The sequence below is a fragment of the Heterocephalus glaber genome, unplaced genomic scaffold, assembly GCF_053883595.1.
Source record: "Heterocephalus glaber isolate CG9 unplaced genomic scaffold, H.glaber_assembly_v1.0 deba00001600, whole genome shotgun sequence".
Taxonomy (NCBI): Eukaryota; Metazoa; Chordata; class Mammalia; order Rodentia; family Bathyergidae; genus Heterocephalus; species Heterocephalus glaber.
In genome coordinates, this window is record NW_028258372.1 from 21,435,759 (window position 1) to 21,456,442 (window position 20,684).

General features: G+C 41.1%; 1 protein-coding gene across 5 annotated transcripts in view; it reads left to right on the forward strand.

The window, feature by feature from the left end:
• The window catches only part of Rgl1 (ral guanine nucleotide dissociation stimulator like 1), a 306,410-nt gene extending 285,726 nt beyond the window's left edge, over positions 1-20,684 (forward strand). For all 5 annotated transcript variants that reach the window (XM_004862803.4, XM_087194427.1, XM_004862805.4 and 2 more), the window contains 7 exons: positions 234-266; positions 2,497-2,618; positions 4,735-4,824; positions 7,279-7,465; positions 12,338-12,592; positions 15,597-15,711; positions 18,262-20,684. In XM_004862803.4, the coding sequence (XP_004862860.2) occupies positions 234-266; positions 2,497-2,618; positions 4,735-4,824; positions 7,279-7,465; positions 12,338-12,592; positions 15,597-15,711; positions 18,262-18,449 (990 nt within the window). In that variant the 3' untranslated portion in view covers positions 18,450-20,684. The remainder of the gene's footprint in view (positions 1-233; positions 267-2,496; positions 2,619-4,734; positions 4,825-7,278; positions 7,466-12,337; positions 12,593-15,596; positions 15,712-18,261) is intronic.

Genomic DNA, 20,684 nt, shown 5'->3' on the forward strand with positions numbered 1-20,684 from the left:
ATTTCAGACATTTTAAGAGAAGATTGTCTACCTATCCTGCTCTATTGTAAATGAAAGAATATTTTTCTTAAAGTAAAAGATGGTTCTCTTCCTCTATAGTAGGCATAATTACAGGATCATTAATAATTATGATTTTATCATCCCTTTGAACTATTTTAATGTGACCTAGAGCAACATAGGGCTGTGTTTCAAAGAAGCTTGGTTGGTCACTCTATTTTAAACATTTCTTTCAGGGAGGACTGATAAACTTTGAAAAAAGGAGAAGGGTAAGTCTATGATTTTCCACTTTTCTTCATCTAGGCATGAAAAAACTTAAAGAGCAGAAAATTAAGGGTTTTTTTGGTAGAAGCAGAAAAAAAAGAATGTTTGTCGAGCATTTGCTCTATGCCGTTGTGCTGGGCATGCTACTGTGCATGAGACCCAAGAGCCTGTGCGAGGCGAGTTTTATTATCCTTAGTTTAAACCGGGACTTGAGAGGTTAAAAAACTGGACCAGAGTTACCTGATCACAGAGCCAGAGCTCAGACCCTATCCTGCCTCTCTGAGGCCCATTAAGAAATTAATGGGCTTCAGTTTCAGCAAAAACAGGTCCATCCTATTTAATAACAATGTACTTGTATACTTAAAAATTGTAATGAGTAGATTTTAAGTATTCTCCTCATAAATAACTGTGGGAGGTAATTTATATGTGAATTATCTTGATTTAGCCATTACACAATATATGTATATTTCAAAACTTCACATTGTATATACACCATTAACATATAGAATTTTTATTTTTCAATTTTAAAAAAAGGTCACCCTGTTAAGGAGAAGGAGTTTCCTAAGAGCAAATGACAGAAGAATTAATAAAGCTGGCTAACTTTTGTGGGTCTGTTTAGGGAGAGGAAAGGAAGTGGTCTTCACTAGTAGGTAGAGGTAATTATTCCTGTCCTCTCGTCAGTATTAGAAGGGGTGTTCACCATTAATTTGAATTTTTTGTGGATAGAAAAGTTTTGAGTTATGATAAAAAAGATAAAGCAAGTTTAACATTTTGCTATGGTTTTTGTGTCAAATGGTATATTTAAATATTTCACAGGAAAATGAGTGAGCAAAATAACTTCACCCACAGTAATCATATTTTTTTTAGTAAGTCATTTGTTCTTTCATCCTACAAATGGAGCTCGGGGGATGGCAGCAGAGAAAAACCAGAGCTCCCTGCCCTCATAAAATCACAGTCTAGGACGGAGATAGACAAATAAATAAGGGCTTATGAGCACAAGTAGTGGATCTCAGAGAGGCATGCAGAAGGGGCATCTATCCCCAATTTGTAGGGTCAGAAAAATTTGCAAGAAGAGATGACATTGAAATAAAAAATGAAAGGACACTGGAGGAGCTATCTAGGCTGAGCTCATCAGTAACAAGATACTTCAATGAACATTAATTTTCTGCTCCTCATAGCATATACTATCTTCTTTAGCATGTTAATAAATATTCCTTGATGATATTGAGACCAAGGCCTGAAGTTACTGGATGGAAATTTGAACCCAGAGAATCTACCAGTTCTTGTGTTACTTCTGTCATCTTCCGTAATGATATACTTTTTAAAAATTCAATTATGCCTCCGCAGTAACCATTTTTGTTCTTTAACTTCAGAATAAGCCTGGATGGTAATTTCTTCCCTTGTAAGACTAAGATGTTCAACATTCAGAAAGTTTATTATAAAACCCGAAGCTAAAGTTTATATTCATTGCTGACTTTAAAATAATCTATTGAACCATCTAAGGAGATATAAATAATTTGGGACATAATTATATACTTGCTTTTCTTGTGAGCTTTAGAAGATTTAGTTAAATGATTTACTGGAGTAGTAAAAACCTAAGGATTCAGGAAATCTAAACATTGGACTTTATGAGCCACTGAACTGTTTAGATATTCAACCTATTTATTAAAGGGGTAAGGGTTGAAGAAGTTGAGGATGGGGAACTTGGGAGATTCTTGACTTTAAATTATTTGTTTTGTTTATATTTTAAGAAATAGAAATACAAAAGTTTCACATATGTTATGAAGTATGTACTTAAAACCTTAAAAAATAACCTTTGTATTCTAGAATGAAAACGGAAAAGAAAGGAAGCCATTATGACTTTTGGTAGTGACTGGTTTGGCTGACCTTGGTAGCTTGTTTTATTTATATGAATTTTTTTCAAGGAGAAAAGAGGTTTAAAAATCAAAGCATATGAGGACTTAATAGAGATTCAGAGTTAGATCGCCCTACCTCAGTGCTGGGGATTAAACCCAGGGCTTTGAGTATTCTAGTCAAGCCCTCTACCACTGAGCTATAATCTCTGCCCTCAGAGTTAGAATTTGTGAGAGTTCTCCAGATAGTTTATGTCTGTGGAAGAACTATTTCAAGGTTCTCCTCTTTTTATTCTAAAATGCTGTATTTTCATGTTGAAAAGATCTATATTTGGTTGGCCATATTAGTCACTCTTTCTTTTTGCTATTCTGTCTGCTTTAGGAATTCGAAGTGATTGCCCAGATAAAGCTCTTACAGTCTGCTTGCAATAGCTATTGCATGACCCCAGACCCCAGGTTCATCCAGTGGTTCCAGCGGCAGCAGCTCCTCACAGAGGAGGAGAGGTAGGCTTGCCTGTCATCATCAAGGTGGAACTGAGGTGCAGGCGAGAGGAATCCGGTACCTCATGTGTCCCTCAACAGCTGTTTGGTGGCAGCTACTTTGGTTTTCCAAGGAGGGTGGTGTGGAAGTGAATTGATAACATCAGAAGATAAGCGTTCAGTATTGCTCTGCTACACATTTATCTTTGTAGCCTGGAACAAACCTTTTATTCTTCCCTATGTTTAGGATGCTCACCCATAAAATGCTTTGAGGCTTAAGTAAACTCATATTTGGGAAAGCATCGTTAGAATGCAGATCATCCTCACGGTTGTCACCGCCACTCTCACTGTCATCATCACCATGTTTGTCTCTAGTGTTAAGAGTGTTAGCTGTCAGGGAGCTTTCAGTCTAGGGATGGAGACAGACTCATGAAGAGTTGAAATATGATGGATAAGTAAAGTGCTGCAGAATGAACAGACAAGAGCAGTTCATTTACCATGGGTAAGGAGGGCGGTAGGGAAGATTTATGGCCACCTCCATGGAAGCTGGATCTCACTGGAGAAGAACGTTCCAGAGAGAGAACACAAGCAAAGGCCTGCTAGCCTGACAGACTTGGCATTTGGAGAAACAGTGGTAACTGGGACACAGGGTGCAGGGTTGATGAATATAGACAGGCACATTAACTCTAGTGCTTTGAATGTGGACCCAGTGGGGATTCAGGCCTTTCCTGTAGTCTGATGGATGTCAGATTAGTCTGTAGGCCATATGTGGTCCACTGCCTGTTTTTTAAAAAATTTTATTTTATTGGTACATTTTAGGTATACAATATAATGACATTCATCATTGGAAATTTGCACCTTTACATAGTCTCTCTTGGTTCTTATTTTTTTCCCCCTTCCCCTGCCTGCCTGTTTTTATATTTTTTAAGTGATTGGGAAAAAAGAATATGACATGGGACAGTTATTTGAAATTCAAATTTCAGAATCCATAAATAAAATTTTATTGGAACACAGCCCATTCATTTACATCTTATCTATGGTTGCCTTCATGCTTTAAAGACAGAGTTGAGTAGCTGCAACAGAGACCATACGGCCCATAAACCTAAAATACTTATTATCTGCTCTTTTCCAGAAGATGTTTGCTGTTCTCTGCTGTAGACCAGGGAATTTCTTTGAAAGTTTGTCATAAGAGAGAGTGAACTTGACAGCAAAATAAGTATTTGTTGATGACAGGCTGGGGTTTGGAGGAATATTATAATTAGTCAGTGAAAGCGTTTAGGTTCCTACTCAGGTCTGCCCACCTCCACAAGCTCTCAAGGTGGTTGTGTAATGCTGGGCGCCCTTCCCCAGCTGCCCTGTAACCATGTACATCTGCAGCCTGAGCTACAGTCTTTCAAAAAAGGCATTTCAATCAGACATAAATCCTTCTTGTGCATCTTTCCTGGCACAAGATGTCCCAGATGTCTGAATCTGGGAGTCTTTTTAATTTAGGATGTTTTGGCAACTAGGAATCATAGTTACAATCATATTTATTTATTTTTATAAAGTAATTGTCTGTGTCTATTCATGAAGGTTAGATATTGTACAAAAATCTCCTTTCATTTCCCTTAGATAAAAGTCATGAATGTATGTGCACACACATACACACACTCACATGCACACGAAGTCGTAGGAAGGAGACAGTAGAGAAGAAATAGGAGGAGGGTGATACAGGGAGGAAGATCTTCCCCTGGCCTAGCAGTGGGGTGAGAATGGAGTCAGCTTTTGCTGCTGTGAAGTGCACATATCCTTGTATTTGAGGCATAAGAAGTAAACAGTCTCAAGCCTGCACCAGTGGAGGGGAGGAGGGAAATTTATAAAATCTGACCATCAAGTAAGTACTTTCTGAGATTCATGTTAGTGTTTACATTCTTTTTTTTGTTTTTTTTGGTACCAGGGATTGAACTCAGGTCCTTGCGCTTGCATAGCAGGCGGCGAAACCACTGAGCTAAATCCCCGGCCCAGAGATTCATGTTAGAGCAACATAGTCTGTGTCTTTATTTCAAATAAGCAGAGCCTTCCTCTAAAGTGAAACCAGTAAGTGATGAGAATTTAAATCCGTTCTTTAGTTCTCAGACTTTAACCTTTCTCTCTTTCCCAGCTATGCCCTCTCCTGTGAGATTGAAGCAGCCGCTGAAGCCAGCACCACTTCGCCCAAGCCTCGGAAGAGCATGGTGAAGAGGCTCAGTCTGTGAGTGCACCGCCCCCTGGAGTCCTAGGACAGCAGAGTGAGGGAGAAAAAATACACTCAAGGGCCCTGGGGGCCAAGCAAAAGTGCACATTCACTTAGGGAGCTTATCTTTCTGTCATGAGCTGGAAACGCTTGTTAAATCCATTCATTCTTCTCCTCTCCTTCTCTGGCGTGAACCACTGTTACCTCCTTCCTGGACCAGGACAGAAACAGCCTTGGTGTCTGTCCCCTGGCTGCTCCTTGGTCCCAACAGCCTTTCTCCACCGAAGAAGCTGGTGATCTTCTGAGCAATAGATGGTGTCACTGTCTTTATTAAAACCCCTCATAGTTTTATTTTAATATAAATATAATATAAAACTATTTAAACTCCTGATCCTAGTTTCCTATGCACTATGTGACCTTCTTTCCACTTTCCCTCCCTTATAACACTCCCCTTTGCTCCCCAAGACCCATAACGCCAGCCTTGTCACTGTGCTTTGACCATGGCCTGTTCCTGCTTCAGGGCCTTCACACCAGTTGTTCCTACGGCCTGGGTTGCTCTGTTTTCATGGCTAGCTTCCTCAGGTGTTGGCACAAATGTTACCTCCTGAGAGAGAACCCTCGCTGATGTTGCTGTCTACCCAATCATTCTTATTTGTGCTGACTCTTTCCTTCAGGGCAGTGTACGCAGTCTGAAAACAGGAACCTGTCTTGCCCGTAGTGCTCCACGCCTAGCTGAGGGCCAGGTAGATGAGAGTCTTCTCCCAGCCAACTTCACAAGCTCTGTCTCCCATTGAATGAAGTCCAGAGTACTGAGTACTTAGCAATAGAACAGTTATTTAACCATTCTAAGTTCTTATTTAAATTAACTACATTTTTCACTTAGAACTGAAAATTTTTTTCAAATTATTCTCTTGTTCTTTTGTCAGAATGTCTTGCTCTGAAGTCCTGTTTTTAATTTTTCTCATATGTCTTTAACGTCTTTAAACGTGCTTATTTTAATAGCATGGCTTATGATAGACATGCAAATATTTGTTGAATGAATGAACAAATTACTAGTTTCTTTCTGGCAGTCCTCATACCTGAGGTTCTCAGGTATCTGAACCTGGGATTATGCCTGTTGACTCTCTGAGTGGAATGTTTTCTTGTGTGTATTTGTGTAGTGTAGTATTGGAAGCTCATCTTTATCAGGGAATTCTCTGCAGCCTGGCTTGAAGGTATATCCTTCCGCCTCCCTACTTTCTTTGCCCTCCCTTCCTTCTTCCCTCCCACCTACTCTCCTTCCCTCCCTCTATCCCTCCCTCCTTGAATTCATCCCTCCCTTCTTCCTTTTGTTATCCTTCTTCCCTCCCTCCCTTCCATCCATCTACTTTTCCCCTGTGTGTCACTGGCCTGAGATACCATAACTTCAAGACCACGTGGGTAGCAAATCAGTGACACACAGGCCAAGCTCACGTATGATTTCAAGGGATATATTTTTCTTCCAACCAAGCAGGCCAAGACAGCTATGTTTCCCTGTTGTTTTCCTGTGCAACTAGAACATATTTTTATAGCCTCTCTCTTTACTAAGAGTACAGCTCTTTGAGGGCCCTGGCCATCTATAAGGGGTTTTGTTTTTTCACCTTTTATAAAGCAGGCCCTCATCTTTGAGTCCTGTGTACATACTAAAAACCATGATCAATGCATGGTGTATGCATAGGTGGAAATATCATACTGAACCTCAGTAGTATGTACAATTAACATGTGTTATTAAAAATATTTTTAAATCACTATTTTGCCAAGATCTGTCAATTCCCCAAACAAAGCAGCTGCAGAAATAGCTTATATGCTTCTAGTTTTCAGTTCCCTTTTCATTCATGACCTTTAGGGATTTCCCTTAGCATTCTGCAAGTTCAACTGAAAGGAGTTGTTATGTTATATTTCTTACCTAGTTGTTTTATAGAGGAGGGGTTTGGGTTATTGCAGGTCACCAGATGATTGGAAGTAGAAGTCCTTCTCAGTTTCTTACTCAAACCACGACAGCTTTGTGAAGTTCATTTTTCAGCCACGTGAGGTTCATTTTATGGTAGAAAGTTACAGGAGTGTGGTGGTGATATTTTGCTTCTGTCAAAGTGGTCTGTAGACTATTAAAAAAATAGAGGAACATTGACCTAGAAAGACTCCAGATTTGGACGCTAAACAACCAAGCAAGGACAAGGACCTGAGTTCCATCTCTGGTAACCCCCCCCCCCCAAAAATACTAATAGCAATACTAAGTCATACAAGACTGAGAAACCATCGAGGACTTACTCTGCAGAAAGTATTTTCTTGGCCTGGGGATGTAGCTCAGTGGTTCCACCACCTGCCTCGCAAGCACAAGGTCCTGAGTTCGATCCCCAGTACCAAAAATAATAATAATAATAATAAAAAGTATTTGTTGAATCATGGATTCCAGATTTGTAACCGCCTGAGTGCTTGACGTTCTGTTTTCTGCAGACTGTTTCTGGGGTCTGACATTATCACCAGCAGCACTCCCACCAAAGAGCAGCCCAAGTCCACAGCCAGCGGGAGCTCCGGTGAAAGCATGGACTCAGTCAGTGTGTCATCCTGCGAGTCGAACCACTCAGAGGTGGAGGAGGGCTCCATGACCCCCATGGACACCCCTGATGAGCCTCAGAAAAAGGTGCATGCGTAACCCTTTTCACCCTTCCTCATGCAGGCTTCTGACAAGGTTTCTGCCACCCAAGGAGTGTCTGCTTTCAAGTTCATTGTGATGTTTTCGAAGTCAGGTTTTGAAGAGGAATCAAAAGCAGGGTTCAATTTGGGGACTTATTCCTTATAAAACAAGTGTAAATGCAGTAATCAGATTGATTTGTTCTTTGGCCTTTCAAATATTATTCAGTACTCACATGTAAAGGAACTAAAGAACTGACTAATAACAAGCTGTACAGTACTTTATTCTGGGGAAGTAGCATTGCTTAGAAGGAGTGAAAAAGTCAGTGTCAGAGGTGTTGTGTCAACTTCTTGGTGCCAGACTTTGTCTTAACCAGGCTTTTGTCAGTATAATATTGCACAGCAAACTGCTCCTGGGACGCAGAGTCCCTGGAATGGCTCAGTGACTTAACAGCCATTCATTCTCTCTCATGCATCTCAGGGGTTGGCTAATTTGATTCAGGCTTGGTCCTAGGCTAATTTGGGTCCAGATCTGTTCTACCTACCCCTCATTGTTTTTGGAGTAATAGACTACCAAAAGCATGCTGTTAACATGCTAAGACAGATGAAGAAGAGGATGAGCCCAACCCTGCAAGCACATAGAAAGCCTTTACTTGGTTCATATTACTAATATTCCACTGGCTAAAGCAATCATGTGGTCAAATCTCATATAAACAAACAAAGCAGGGACATATGCTCCATTTTTAGTGGGAGGAACTGTAAAAAACCACAGGGCAAAGGCATGGACACAGAAAGGGTGAGGAATTGGTAGTGATGATACAATCTACCATGTCTGAAACAAATGGTAGTGATAAGTGATAAAAGAATTCTCATAGACTTCCATTTATCATGGCTGCATAAATAAATGAAAAGAAAACAAAAGATCAGTCTTAATATTATGTACACATCCACTTCAATCTAGCGGTCAGGGAGCTTGGATCAGAGAGGTCAACTTTGCTATGACTAGGACTTACACTGGGGGATATTTTTGGCCACCACACTTGCTCTGTAGTGACTTCTGGCCTCTTAGCTTATGCTTTTAGGTAGAGTGTTCAATCCCATCACTTTGTCTGCTGCCCTGCAAAGGGAGCTGTGTGTTATTAGCAATAATGTGGTGTTATTAGCAATAATGGCAATCTTGGAGCTCTCCGGTGACTTTGTCACAAAGGAGCCAATCCAGGAGAGGCCCTGTATTCAGGGTCCATCAGATGAAGGTGGCTCACATTGCTGCCCCAGTTGGATTTCTCACCTTTTTTCTGAGAGTCCACGGAATACAACCCTTTGTGCTCTGAATGTTAAAGAAAAAGCTCTGCAAATCCCTGTGGAGTGGCTCTTCTCTCAAAAGACTCATTTCTTAAACCCGGAATGTAACCATTCTCCAAAGTGTGACAGATAGTGCTGGTCTTGTCAAAATCTAGAAAGGAGTCTCATTCACTTTTGAACAGGCTGTTGTGCTTGGTAGGGCCCGTATCTGGTGATGAATAGTGTTCGAAGGTGACCGCTGAGGTATTACCCACATCTTTGGGGAATTTCTCCCTATTTAGGAAGGAGAGAATTGTGTTCATATCCGCTGGCACAGAGGAAGGGTGCCTAAGTTGAGATCAGCCCTTTTAAGTCATACAGATGCCTAGGGTGCTGGTCTTTGCAGGCCCCTTGCTTCATGTTATTTGCTTCAACCCATACCCTATTGTTTGATTCTTGCACAAGTCGTGGCTTTTTATTCTTTGGATTAATCTGAGAGTCATGACTTTCTGGAGATTTAAGGATGAGTGCTTGACTTGGATGCAAGAAGTTCCTGGGATGCAGAGTCCCTGCATGTTGCCTAGAAAGGCTCAGTTCTCCTGCTTAGTGCCTAGGTGGGCTTGGTTGCCCTCCGCAGTGTCTTTTGGCTGTAGACCATCACCTTCCTGCCCACAGGCTACACTGTGAGGTTACTCTCTTTTAAAGTGAAGTGTAATTCGCATTCCCTTTCTTCATTCTCCTGATCATAATTTCTGAACATTTATATTCGCAGTTGCTCCTCACTACTTAAGTGCTCAATAAGAACAGGGCCTGGGTTCACCAGGTGGTCTCTTTATAATCACAATTATCTTAATTATAAATGTTAGAAACATGGAAATCCAACAAAGGAAAAAGTCTGTATAAAAGAAAATAAAGGTAAAAAGGTGAATTAGTATTTGGAAGATGGATCTAACTTGACTGTGCTACTAAAATTATCCACCATCACCTCTCAGATTGAACTACTGAGTTGATTTACTTGGGAAGATAAGAAAAAAATAAAACCCAAAATAAAAAAAGAAAACCATGTTCTGGTAGATACAGTTACTCCAGCATATCAGAATCATCACATCAGCTTACCGGCTCTAATTAAACAAAACATGTAGTAGAATTTAAGCAGCCTCCAGGACATAAGATAATGTAGACTTTATTTTACTTAGAAGCCAGATTATCAGAAAGCAAAACTTCTGTACTCTGTTTCCATGGAAGGGCAGACAAGTATGAAAGAAGTTAATGTTGTTTATTTTTAAAAGACTTCCAGAATATTTTATAGGATTAATATGGTATAATTTACCTTAAATAATTCCAAGAGGTTATAATTTCTCTATAAGGACCGGAATTTAAAATGGTTCAATTTAATGAGTTTTTAGGGTGAAATCTCTCTTTTTAAAAAAATTCTTTTATTGTTACATTTTAGGTATATAGCACATTTACATTTATCATTCGGTGCTTGTACCTGTACATGATGTATCTTGGTTCTTATTTTATTCCCCATTACTTGTGCGCCCTTCACCCCCTCCACCCTTCCCTATGTACATAGATTTCGTTTCCATTTTTTTTCTTTTCTCATAATTTTTCCTTTCCCTTTTCCCTCCCACCACCCCTACACCTTTGGACCTTTTCCTATTTCAAATTATCAGTTATTTGTTTTAATCATTTTAATCCTTATTTACACTTTCAGTTTCTCACACTAGAGAAACTATTCGATATTTACACATGTGTGTCCTGTTTATTTCACTTAAGAGTATGGCCTCAATATGCATCCATTTAGCTGTAAATGTCTCTAGTTTCTCATTCTTTATAGCTGAGTAGTACTCCATTTTATTTAAAAAAACCCCACATCTTCTTTATCCAGTTTCCAGTTGTTGGACACTTGGGCTGTCTCCAAACCTTAGCTATTACAAACTGTGCCGCTATAAACATAGGCGCACATATATCACTGTGGTATGATTCTTTTAATTCTTTGGGGAAGATCCCCAGCAGGGGACTAGCTGGGTCAAATGGGACCTCTAGTCCTAGTTCTTTGAGGTATCTCCATACTGATTTCCACAGTGGTTGCACCAGTCTACACTCCCACCAGCAATGGAGAAGGGTTCCTTTCTCCCCACACCCCCACCAGCATTTGGTATTGGTTGATTTCATGATAGCAGCCATTCTTTCTAGAGTGAAGTGGAATCTCAGCGTTGTTTTCATCTGCATCTCTCGAATGACCAGTGATGTTGAACAAGGGTGAAATCTCTTAATGAGTTTTAAGCATCCTCTTTCTTTGGTAATTGGTGTTGCATGAATGATAAATATATGGTTAACTTGAAAAGCACATTAATTGTAGCACCCCATTTCTCAGTTGTCCTAGATATATGGGATGATAAACTATACTTGATCTTAGCCAAAAAGCCGAGAAGCGATTATGAGGTGATAAAAAATACTGCGTGGTGAATGCTTATTTAAAAAATTTAATACAGTAAGTGACCCATACAGTAAATGACACTAATCCCTCAAAATAGTCAAAATATTCCTCTTCGCTTTGAACATTTATTCTATGATTTTTGCCAATGTGTCTTTTACTGTAATTTTAAAAAATTAAATATTCACCATAGTTTTTGATCATCCTGGTGTGGACTGTGAACATGTGTACAGCTGATTCTAGAGCAAATGTGGCAGAGCCAGTCAGAGGCTGTGTTCCCTTGGTCAAGTACTTGATTTCTCTGAATCTTACTCTCTTCATCTTTATAATCCTCTGGTTTTTGTTCACATGACAGTTACAAGATCTAAATAACGTAAAATACATGAAAACTTATTAGCGACCTCAGTGTGCTAAAACATCCCAAGGTAACGACATACTGGGTTAATGCACCATGTTATCTGCAGTAGCAGACCGAGCCCTGGCTATGCTCTTGCTCCGTGGGTGATGGTGGAAGTGAGGGAACAGGGATGCTCATCCTGGTGGAACTGTCAACTGGCTGTGTGAACCTGGAGCCCTGGTTTCTCCCAGAGTCTCCGGCTCCTGGGCATGAGAAAGGGAAGAGGGCCAGGTGATCTCTCAGGCAGGCCCTTTCCCGCACTCACATTCCATGCAGAGACATAGTCTGTATTCCTTATCTTAGAAACTTCCAAAAATACAGCCATTTGTTTCCTACTACAAAATCTGATTGTGGAGTCAGGACAGAATGATCTCCATGGCGATACTGAAAACTGTTGAGGCTCAAGGCAGGGTTCAAGACTGAAATGCTGGGAAGCTCCTCGGTCTGCAGCCCTAGAAGCTGATTTACTTCAGGAGCCTGTACTGGCTCTAGTTTGTGGCAATGCTGCCCCCTGCTGATTGAATTTCATACAAACAGCTAAAAACTAGGAAAATTAGAAAACCTCTTTGTCTCATGTGTGGTTATAATTGGGTTACACTGAGTCACTGAAAGGCATCTACCATAGGGGATATGTTCACACCAGCAGCAAGATATGTGTGGGCTGAAGTTTACTGGCCTTGGTATCTGCTTCTGCCTTGAAAGTAGATCCCTGTTGGCCCAGATGCTAATAGTTGTTTTCTTCTGGGATGTGTTTAATCTTCCAGCTCTCTGAGTCCTCCTCATCGTGTTCCTCTATCCATTCCATGGACACAAATTCCTCAGGGATGTCGACCTTACTCAACCCCCTCTCTTCCCCGCCGTCCTGCAACAACAACCCTAAAATCCACAAGCGCTCTGTCTCTGTGACGTCCATTACCTCCACAGTACTGCCCCCCGTTTACAACCAACAGAACGAAGACACCTGCATCATCCGCATCAGCGTAGAAGACAACAATGGCAACATGTACAAGAGCATCATGGTAAGGAGCTCACCCGGCAGCACTGAGAGTTCCATTTAGGCTGCTTCTCCATGTCTGTTGGCCACTCAGACCACACGGTCATAGTTACCTGTATGTGCACGTAAAATGAGTATGTATTTTGTACGATTACCTGTTTGTTTCTTCTTTTTAAGAGAAAATCTTTTTTGTCTGGCTTGTACTCTGAGTAGCTACTTTGAAGATAATGATACATAGTATATTGACTATTGTTATTCTCTTATTATTTTGCTAGGAAATTTGTTTTATTTTTTCATAAAATCAAAAAAGAAGACTAAAAAAACTATGTACAGAACAAAATCTCCATGGGTATTAATGGTATATTTATATGAAAATATATCTGCCAACAGTGCATATAGGATGTAATTTTTACATTTTAAAAATTTCTAACACTTATTCATCCAGATCAGTGCCACCTTTTTTCAAATTGTTCAATTTGGAGTTGGAAAAAGGAGAAGTATTTTAATGCCTTTTCAGATAACTGTAGGTGTGCTTCTTATGGGTCAAGATTAAATAAAATTGTTAATTTTTACTGCTTTCTCAAGGACATTCTCAAGTGAAACTGGCTTTTTCTTTTTGTTTTTTTACTGTGAGTACAAGTTACTGGCGAATACAGTAAAAGTAAAGCCCTGTACTAGTTTGAGCTAAGGTGACAGCAGTTCATCCACCATTGCTTTTGCAATAACAATGTAGATGTCAACACAAGCAGAGAGACAAACAACATCTTAGTACTATTATGAAAACAATTTTGGATCCTCTCAAAGATCTCAGGGACTACAGAGGCCCTACATTTTCCATTGAGAACTGCTGGCTTAGAGAACTTGCTTTGTAGGAACTGCTCTGTCTCCTAGTTTGTATTCTTTCATAGAAAGTAGCCCTCATCTTCCCACTGACCATGGTTAAGTGTCTTCTACCACCCACCATACCCATCACTCTTTCTAAATGATATTTCTCACCATTATGTCAATCATAGAATCAGAGTCCTGAGGCCCCTTAAGAATGCAATATTCATGGTCACAGGAGGGCACATGATGCTGATAACTAAGCATCATTCATTACTGTGCCTTCAGTATAGTAGCCACCAGCTGCATGTTGCAACTGAGCATTCAAAATGGGAATAATTTGCAAAGAGCTGTGAGTAAAAATATATACCAGATTTTAAAGACAGCGCAAAAAACCCCAAAACTCACAAACAATTTTTGTATTGATTATACAAAGCAATGATATTTTGGATGTGTTACATTAAATAAAATATTATTAAAATTAATTTTGTTTTTAGAATGTTTTTAAAATGTGGACATTAGACAGACTTAGATATGTGGCAGTGCCAGTTCAGCCTGAGGATACATGACTGAGCTGGCCATACAACTGTTACCATTCATTCCCCACATAACTTTTACGGTACAAGGTAATAAACACCCAAGGAAAGCCTTTGGCCACCATCCTCATTTTATAGTCTGGCTTTCCCCTTAAATGATTCCACAACTTAGCCTAATACTCACCCCCAAGTGGTGTCCTATCTTTTTTGCTTTATGCTGCTAGTCCTGATTAACCCAGTTTGGGGAAATGTCTTTTAGACTATCAGAAACATTTGTTTCCTTTACAATTTTGTGTGCACCCATTTTTTCCCTTGTAAATGGCTGTGCCAGATGTTTTGTTACTAGAAAAATGAACGGGGTCTTTGTTGCATACAAGGACCCGATTGTAATCCATGCTATTTATTGAATCGCAAACACCAGCTGCTGCCAAGATCAGAGGGGGGCATCCAAGTCACTGCCATCCTTGATTCACAGTGACATTTTCTGGGTGGAAATTAGCATGTCTGTGCGTATGTGTAGGGGTGTGTGTGTGTGTTTCTCTCCGTGGTCCTCTTCCCTCCTGGTGAGAACAACTTGATTTTTAAGAATAATCTGAGTTTTCCTTTGCTTCTTTTGCATTCAAAGGAATCACTCACAGTGTGTATATAAGCCAGCCCTGAGCCCTTACCAATGCCTTGCTAGTGGATGGAGATGAAGACAAAGTCAGATTTGCAAATGACGGGACCTTTACTGAGAAGCTGATTTTTACTGAAGCATAACTTAAATACAATTACACGCTCAAATCTTACATATTCAGTTCTTTGAGTTTTAATAACAATATACATCTGTGTAATTGCCACCCCAGATCCAGATAAAGAGCATTTCTGTCCCCTCAAATTCCCAATCCCCCTTAACCTTGAAATTAGCTTTCTAATGCCACAGATTATTTTTTTCTGTTTTTAAAAGAATAGACTCCAACAGTATATAATCTGTCCTTTGCTGGACAGGAAGTTTTTGAGATTTGTCTATATTGTCACTACATTGTCACACAGGCCAGTCTTGGTTTATTGGTGCTTGGAAGTATTCTGTAGTGAATACCTTATCATTTCTTTATAGATGCTTCTGTGCGCCTGTTGATGGTTTTGGGCTGTTATAAATAAATATGCTATGAATACTTGTATGCACGTCCTGTGAACTTACATTTGCAATCCCTTTAGGAGTGGAACTACTGATCATAGGGTTGCTTGTGATTTTGAAATGATGAAAGGGCAGAACTGAAGCCCTTTCCGTGCCACTGGCTATAAGCAGTGTCATAGCAGCAGGTCAACTTGTGAGAATCATCTTGGCCCAGGACTGATGATGCTTTACATTTTTTACAGTCCCCTCATATATTATTTCTTGTGGAAACCTCATCCAGGGCGGGGGCAATAGGCAATGCAGGTGTTGCCATTTGAACAGGGCGGGACACTGTGACTCTGAGAGATCAAGTGACTTTCCCATCATCTTTTGTCCATAAGGGTGGAGCGGGGACTAGAATTCAGGAGTCCTGGCTCCTGGTCCTATCGTTATACCTTTAGTCTCCTTCTAGAGAGGGGTGCACAACACAAAATATCAAGGAAGAGAAGGTCAGGAAGACTCACTCGGGAAGCGCAAAGCTAAATCGTTTAGAAATACACTCATTGTCTTTGCAGTTGACAAGCCAGGATAAAACCCCTACCGTGATCCAGAGAGCAATGCTGAAGCACAATCTGGACTCAGAGCCCGCCGAGGAGTACGAGCTGGTGCAAGTCATCTCGGAGGACAAAGGTGGGCATGTGTTCCTTCTGGTGGCAAGTGCCAGGAGCTTGTCCATACTGCTCCCCAGCTGCTGAAGGCAGAAAAGGGATTTAAACTTTTAATCAGAGCCTGGTTGTGGTTTTTAATCACGCAAGGGTGAAAAAACCCATGCCATCACCTCACTTGTGGAATGAAGCGTCTCAAGCTGCTTTCACCCACCCACCAACTCTTGTTTTTCTACATTTTTGCTAGGAATTCTTCTGCCTGTTCTTTGTACACTGCTCATCAAGCAATTTTCTAGGAAGAGGTCTCTCTGTGTGGCAGGAGGCAGGATGTAGGTGGGGAGTCTGCTGGGTCTTCCCAGATGGCCACACACCTCCTTCATCTGATAATGTGTTTCTCCGTTGTACATGAACCTACATGTTAGCAGCCTGTGGAAGAATTTCTCATTATTTCAGTTAATCATTTATGAGAGTCTTCAGGATCATGCATGTTTGCTTAAGCTATTTTATTTATGGTGCATATTTATTATGATCAACTTCTGTTTTGAAGTTTCTTTCCCTCACTCATATTGAGGCATAGAGCTGATGGTCTGTGAAAGCCACCAATACACCCAGCAAACGATTATTTAAAGAAATCCCTTTTCCAAAGCCTCAGGGGACAAATAATCACCCCTGGAAGTATTATTTGCTTATTTGAATTGGGGTGTTTTTTTGAGAGGAGGAAACAGGTTGGTAAATAACTTCCCTGTCAGATGGCAGAGACTAACCTAGAAAAGATTTCTTCTCCAAGTGAAGAAGGAGCAGCACATATTGTTGACCGAGGGCAGTGCTGTGTGCCACAGGCCCAACATGGACCACTGTGTAAAGGAGTAGGCAGTGTGGGAGATGGGAAGGAAGAGGATTCGCACTGCGTTTGAGCAGCAGATCACCCAGGCCTCCACATCAGGCTTAGAGGACAGTGGCTACAATTAGAACAGTACCTTGTCCTAGAGAGTAAAAGACACAGCTTCTGAGAAAATCCTTTTTCAGTTACCGCCAGAAGTTTTCTCACTCATTTCTCAACTTAGGTTGTGGGAAAACTGTCTCAGTTAATGAAGATTCAGTAAAAAATTGGGCTTATGAAAGTCAGCCTAGAAAGTAGTCTCTTGAGTTTTTCCAGATGTACTGTCCAGCGCAGTGGAGCCAGTGGGTCTGAAGATCGAGGGTCCTGAGGTGAAGCCTGGCCCATCAGCTGTGTGGTCTCAACGAAGCTGTTGCTGTTGTCCCAATTGGCCACAATGGAGACAGTACCCCCAGGCACCCCTTGTACATCACCAGGAGAATCTGAAGGTAGCAAGAAACAGTGTAGCTGGAAGTGCTCTGAGGAAGTGCTCAGTGACACATAATGTGGAAGAATGTTACAGCTGCCCCAGGAATGCTTGGGCAGGAGCACGGGGACACTTGGAGGAGCTGTTCTTCACGGCATCTCTGTGGAGGGAGTGTCCCAGGGCCACTTGGAACCAGATCACATCAGTCCTGCCAGAAGATCTCAGCAGGGCACGCTTACTGAGGCTCACTTAACCCTGTTCCAAGGTCAGGTGCCTCTGCTGCTCCCCTCTCACACCCCACTGCTACAGAGCTAAACTTGCCCACTTCCATTGTTCATTCCATTTTTTTCTTTCATATACCTATAAGAAGACCATTTGAGTGCTAAGTACTATATGCCTTCTCTTAAAAATAAAAATGAATCCAAATTACTTTAGACTGGTAATTGCATATCACACTGGGAGAAATTCATGTTCACCATCTACAGGTATTTATTTGGGAATCACTGAAGTAGTTACCAGATATTCACTGTCTTATAAGGATGCTGTTTAGTATTAAAATGTGCCAGGCATGGTGGCACACACCTGTCATCCCAGCACTTGGAAGGCTGAGGCAGGAGGACTGCCATAAGTTCCAGGCCAGCCTGGGCTACATAGTGACTTGAAGGCCGGCCTACACCGTATAGCAACCCCCGTCTCAAGAAAAAACAACAATAAAAAAATTACAATGTAAACTCTGAACAAATTAGCAACTCAATTAGAATAAATGGTTTGACTTTGGATTAGTTCAGAAAGATTTTCAGCATTCCGAGTAAAGCATTCTAGAAAATGCTGTAGAATTTCTATCTTTTCCCACCTCACTGAGTTCCCTTGGTCTTTGAGAAATCTGTGCACTTGGGTAGGAAATGGACTGCAGGGGGAAGGAAGCCTGCATTCTGGTCCCAGTGCTGCTGCTTCTCTGGCTATAACCTCCTGTAACCTCGCGGGGCCTTTGTCCCCCCCTGCACTTTCTTCTGGTTCACATTCTGCACTTGAACATCAGGTTCGTGGTGGGGAGGATTTCTAAATCCTTATTTGCATTTAGCTTTTAGGAGGTAATTGAGGTGTTGTTGGGACCAGTTTGGGACAGAGTGGATGCTGTCTGGTTCAGGTCCCATCCCAGGAATGAGGGGCTCTTGTCCTAGCCCTGAGTTTGGATGAGATTTATACCTGCTTTTGTTGGACCTCGCTGCCCTACTCAAGCTGACTGTCTTCTATTTACTTTACTTTTTCAGAACTTGTGATCCCAGACTCAGCAAATGTCTTTTATGCCATGAACAGCCAAGTGAACTTTGATTTCATTTTACGCAAAAAGAACTCAATGGAAGAACCAGTGAAACTGCGTAGCCGGACCAGCTTGACATTGCCCAGGACAGCTAAACGGGCCTGCTGGAGTAACAGGCACAGCAAGATCACCCTCTGAGCACGGACAACAGGGACCCAGGGCTCGCCCAGAGCAGAGTCTGCCAAGAACAGGCCTGGTGATTGCTACTACCATCCAGTGTTAGTAGGTTATTGGTGAAGTCAAGAGATATTTATTGAGTACCTGTGGTGCGCGTAGCACTACGTAGGGAAATTGGAAATGACTTCGACATGAAAAGGACAAATGATTTACTGATCCTCTTTGACTTTTTTGAGACTGAAATACAAAATTATCCACATTTTATATATATGCACACATATTTAGTATATATATGTATATATATACATATATATGATATATAAGAGAGACTTTATGGGATGTTCGGAACTATGGAAAAACAAATTTGCACAATGGCTTGGGAAGTTGAGGTCACTTTTTACAGGGAAACAGAAGGAACTGAGAACCTAGTCTTAGACTTCCCAAGAAGTAGAGTCAGTCAGTCCTAGGAGTACACAGTGTCCTTTGTGCCAGTATTACAAGAAGTCCAAGCTTTATTTTTGTAAAGGGAGAGGATTACTTTCTCAATCAAGTGCCACCACATGAAACAACTGCAGAGGCTGGAACTGCCACAGGCTGAATGAAAGGCCACTTTGGAAAGGGTTTGGATAAGTCAGTGGCCTCCAACCTCTGTCTGCATCTGCCGATTTCTGCTCCCAGGGAGGGCCAGGAAGAGCTCCGAGGCCCCTACACCCCACTGGCTGCCATCACACACCTCTAGAGTCACGGCCATACCATCCTGAGCATGCTGGATCTCGTCTGGAGTCAACACAAGCCTGTTTGATTTCTGGCAACCCTGTTGTTTCTGTTTTGTCTCCTAAAGAATATACCATAATCATTGCACAAAAGCCATGCTTTTTGATAACTTATCAGCCAGAAAAGAAAATACAAAAGAATGGTGACTCATTTGGACTCTTACCTGTCTTGAATGCCACTACTTCATTGCCTTTTCTGATTGCCTTTTGCATGTGAAACTGTATGTCTAGATTTTTTTGCCATCTGGATCCTAGTACCTCTATATTATGTGCAATTTGTTCCTCAGGTGTAGAAATTTCTACTGCAATTGACTACATTTGATCAGTTTGAGCCTGTGAATGATTTCTGAGTAGTGATTCCCCTGTCACTGGCCCCACAGATGTTCCCTGCTGATAACAATATCCATTTTACTTTTATAGTGTCCCTGTGCCTCGTCATGGGGAAAGAAACAGGAGTGCATATTTTATCTCAGTCCTTTCTCAAAGAGGTACATTCTTCCGGATGGACTCAATAGCCTTCTTCTTTAGGTCCCCATATTTGCTAACATGGTGTCACTGTTAAGTGACAGTTCTGTCTCTAGTAACACCATCGTACTCTGCCTTCCAAATCTGAGCTATGCTGGGGTTTGAACTAAAAAGCCATATGTGGAAAGTTGACACATGTAAGAAGCACTTTCAAATTGTTATTTTTTTTAAGCAAAAAAATCCCCGAATACCAGTTTTTATTCCAAAAATAGAGAGATCGAACCCAGAAAAAAGTGCAGATTATAACATGGAGCTTTTTTTCCTCTGATCTTGTAATACAGCCCTCACAGTTTGTGTGGGATTTGTGTTATATAAATAGCCATATGAATTCTGCAAGAAATAGCGGGAAACATTTAGAGATTTGTGGTGATGGACCAAAGAATGAGCCAAGAAGTCCTCAGAGTTCCTTGGTCTTTGTAGGAGATCGGACTTTGTAGGAGAGTGACTGGGTTTCAACTGGTCAAAAGCGTTCTTCTGTCGGTGAGCCTGGTTGGATTTGTGCTTCTGTGCATGGAGAAGAGATGGACAGGGTCTCAGCCATCATGAAGATTGAAGGAATGTAGCCTCAGGCTGATTTTCTTGGTGTGAAGGTCAAAAAGAAGATGTAAAACTATCAGTCTCACTTAGGGTGTGGCTACCAAGACATACCTGTTGTGCCCATGTGCTCACCCTGTGTATTTATACTGTACATGTACAGCCTAGATTTCTATACTGCAATGTAAAAAGTATACATTTACCTTTTTAAAAAGACAATGGAAATTCCAAGTAGATAAAATATGGCCTCATTTATTTAATGCCACTTTAATTGTCTTAGATTTGTTTCATGGTCAACAGCAGGGCAATGTTTCCAGCTGCTTGCATGCTTGTCTTTCTTCATCCCCATCACCTGTTTACCTTTTGGTTAAACTAATAAACTGGTTTGGGACTTGGTTGGCATGCGCTGCCAGACCCAAAGGGA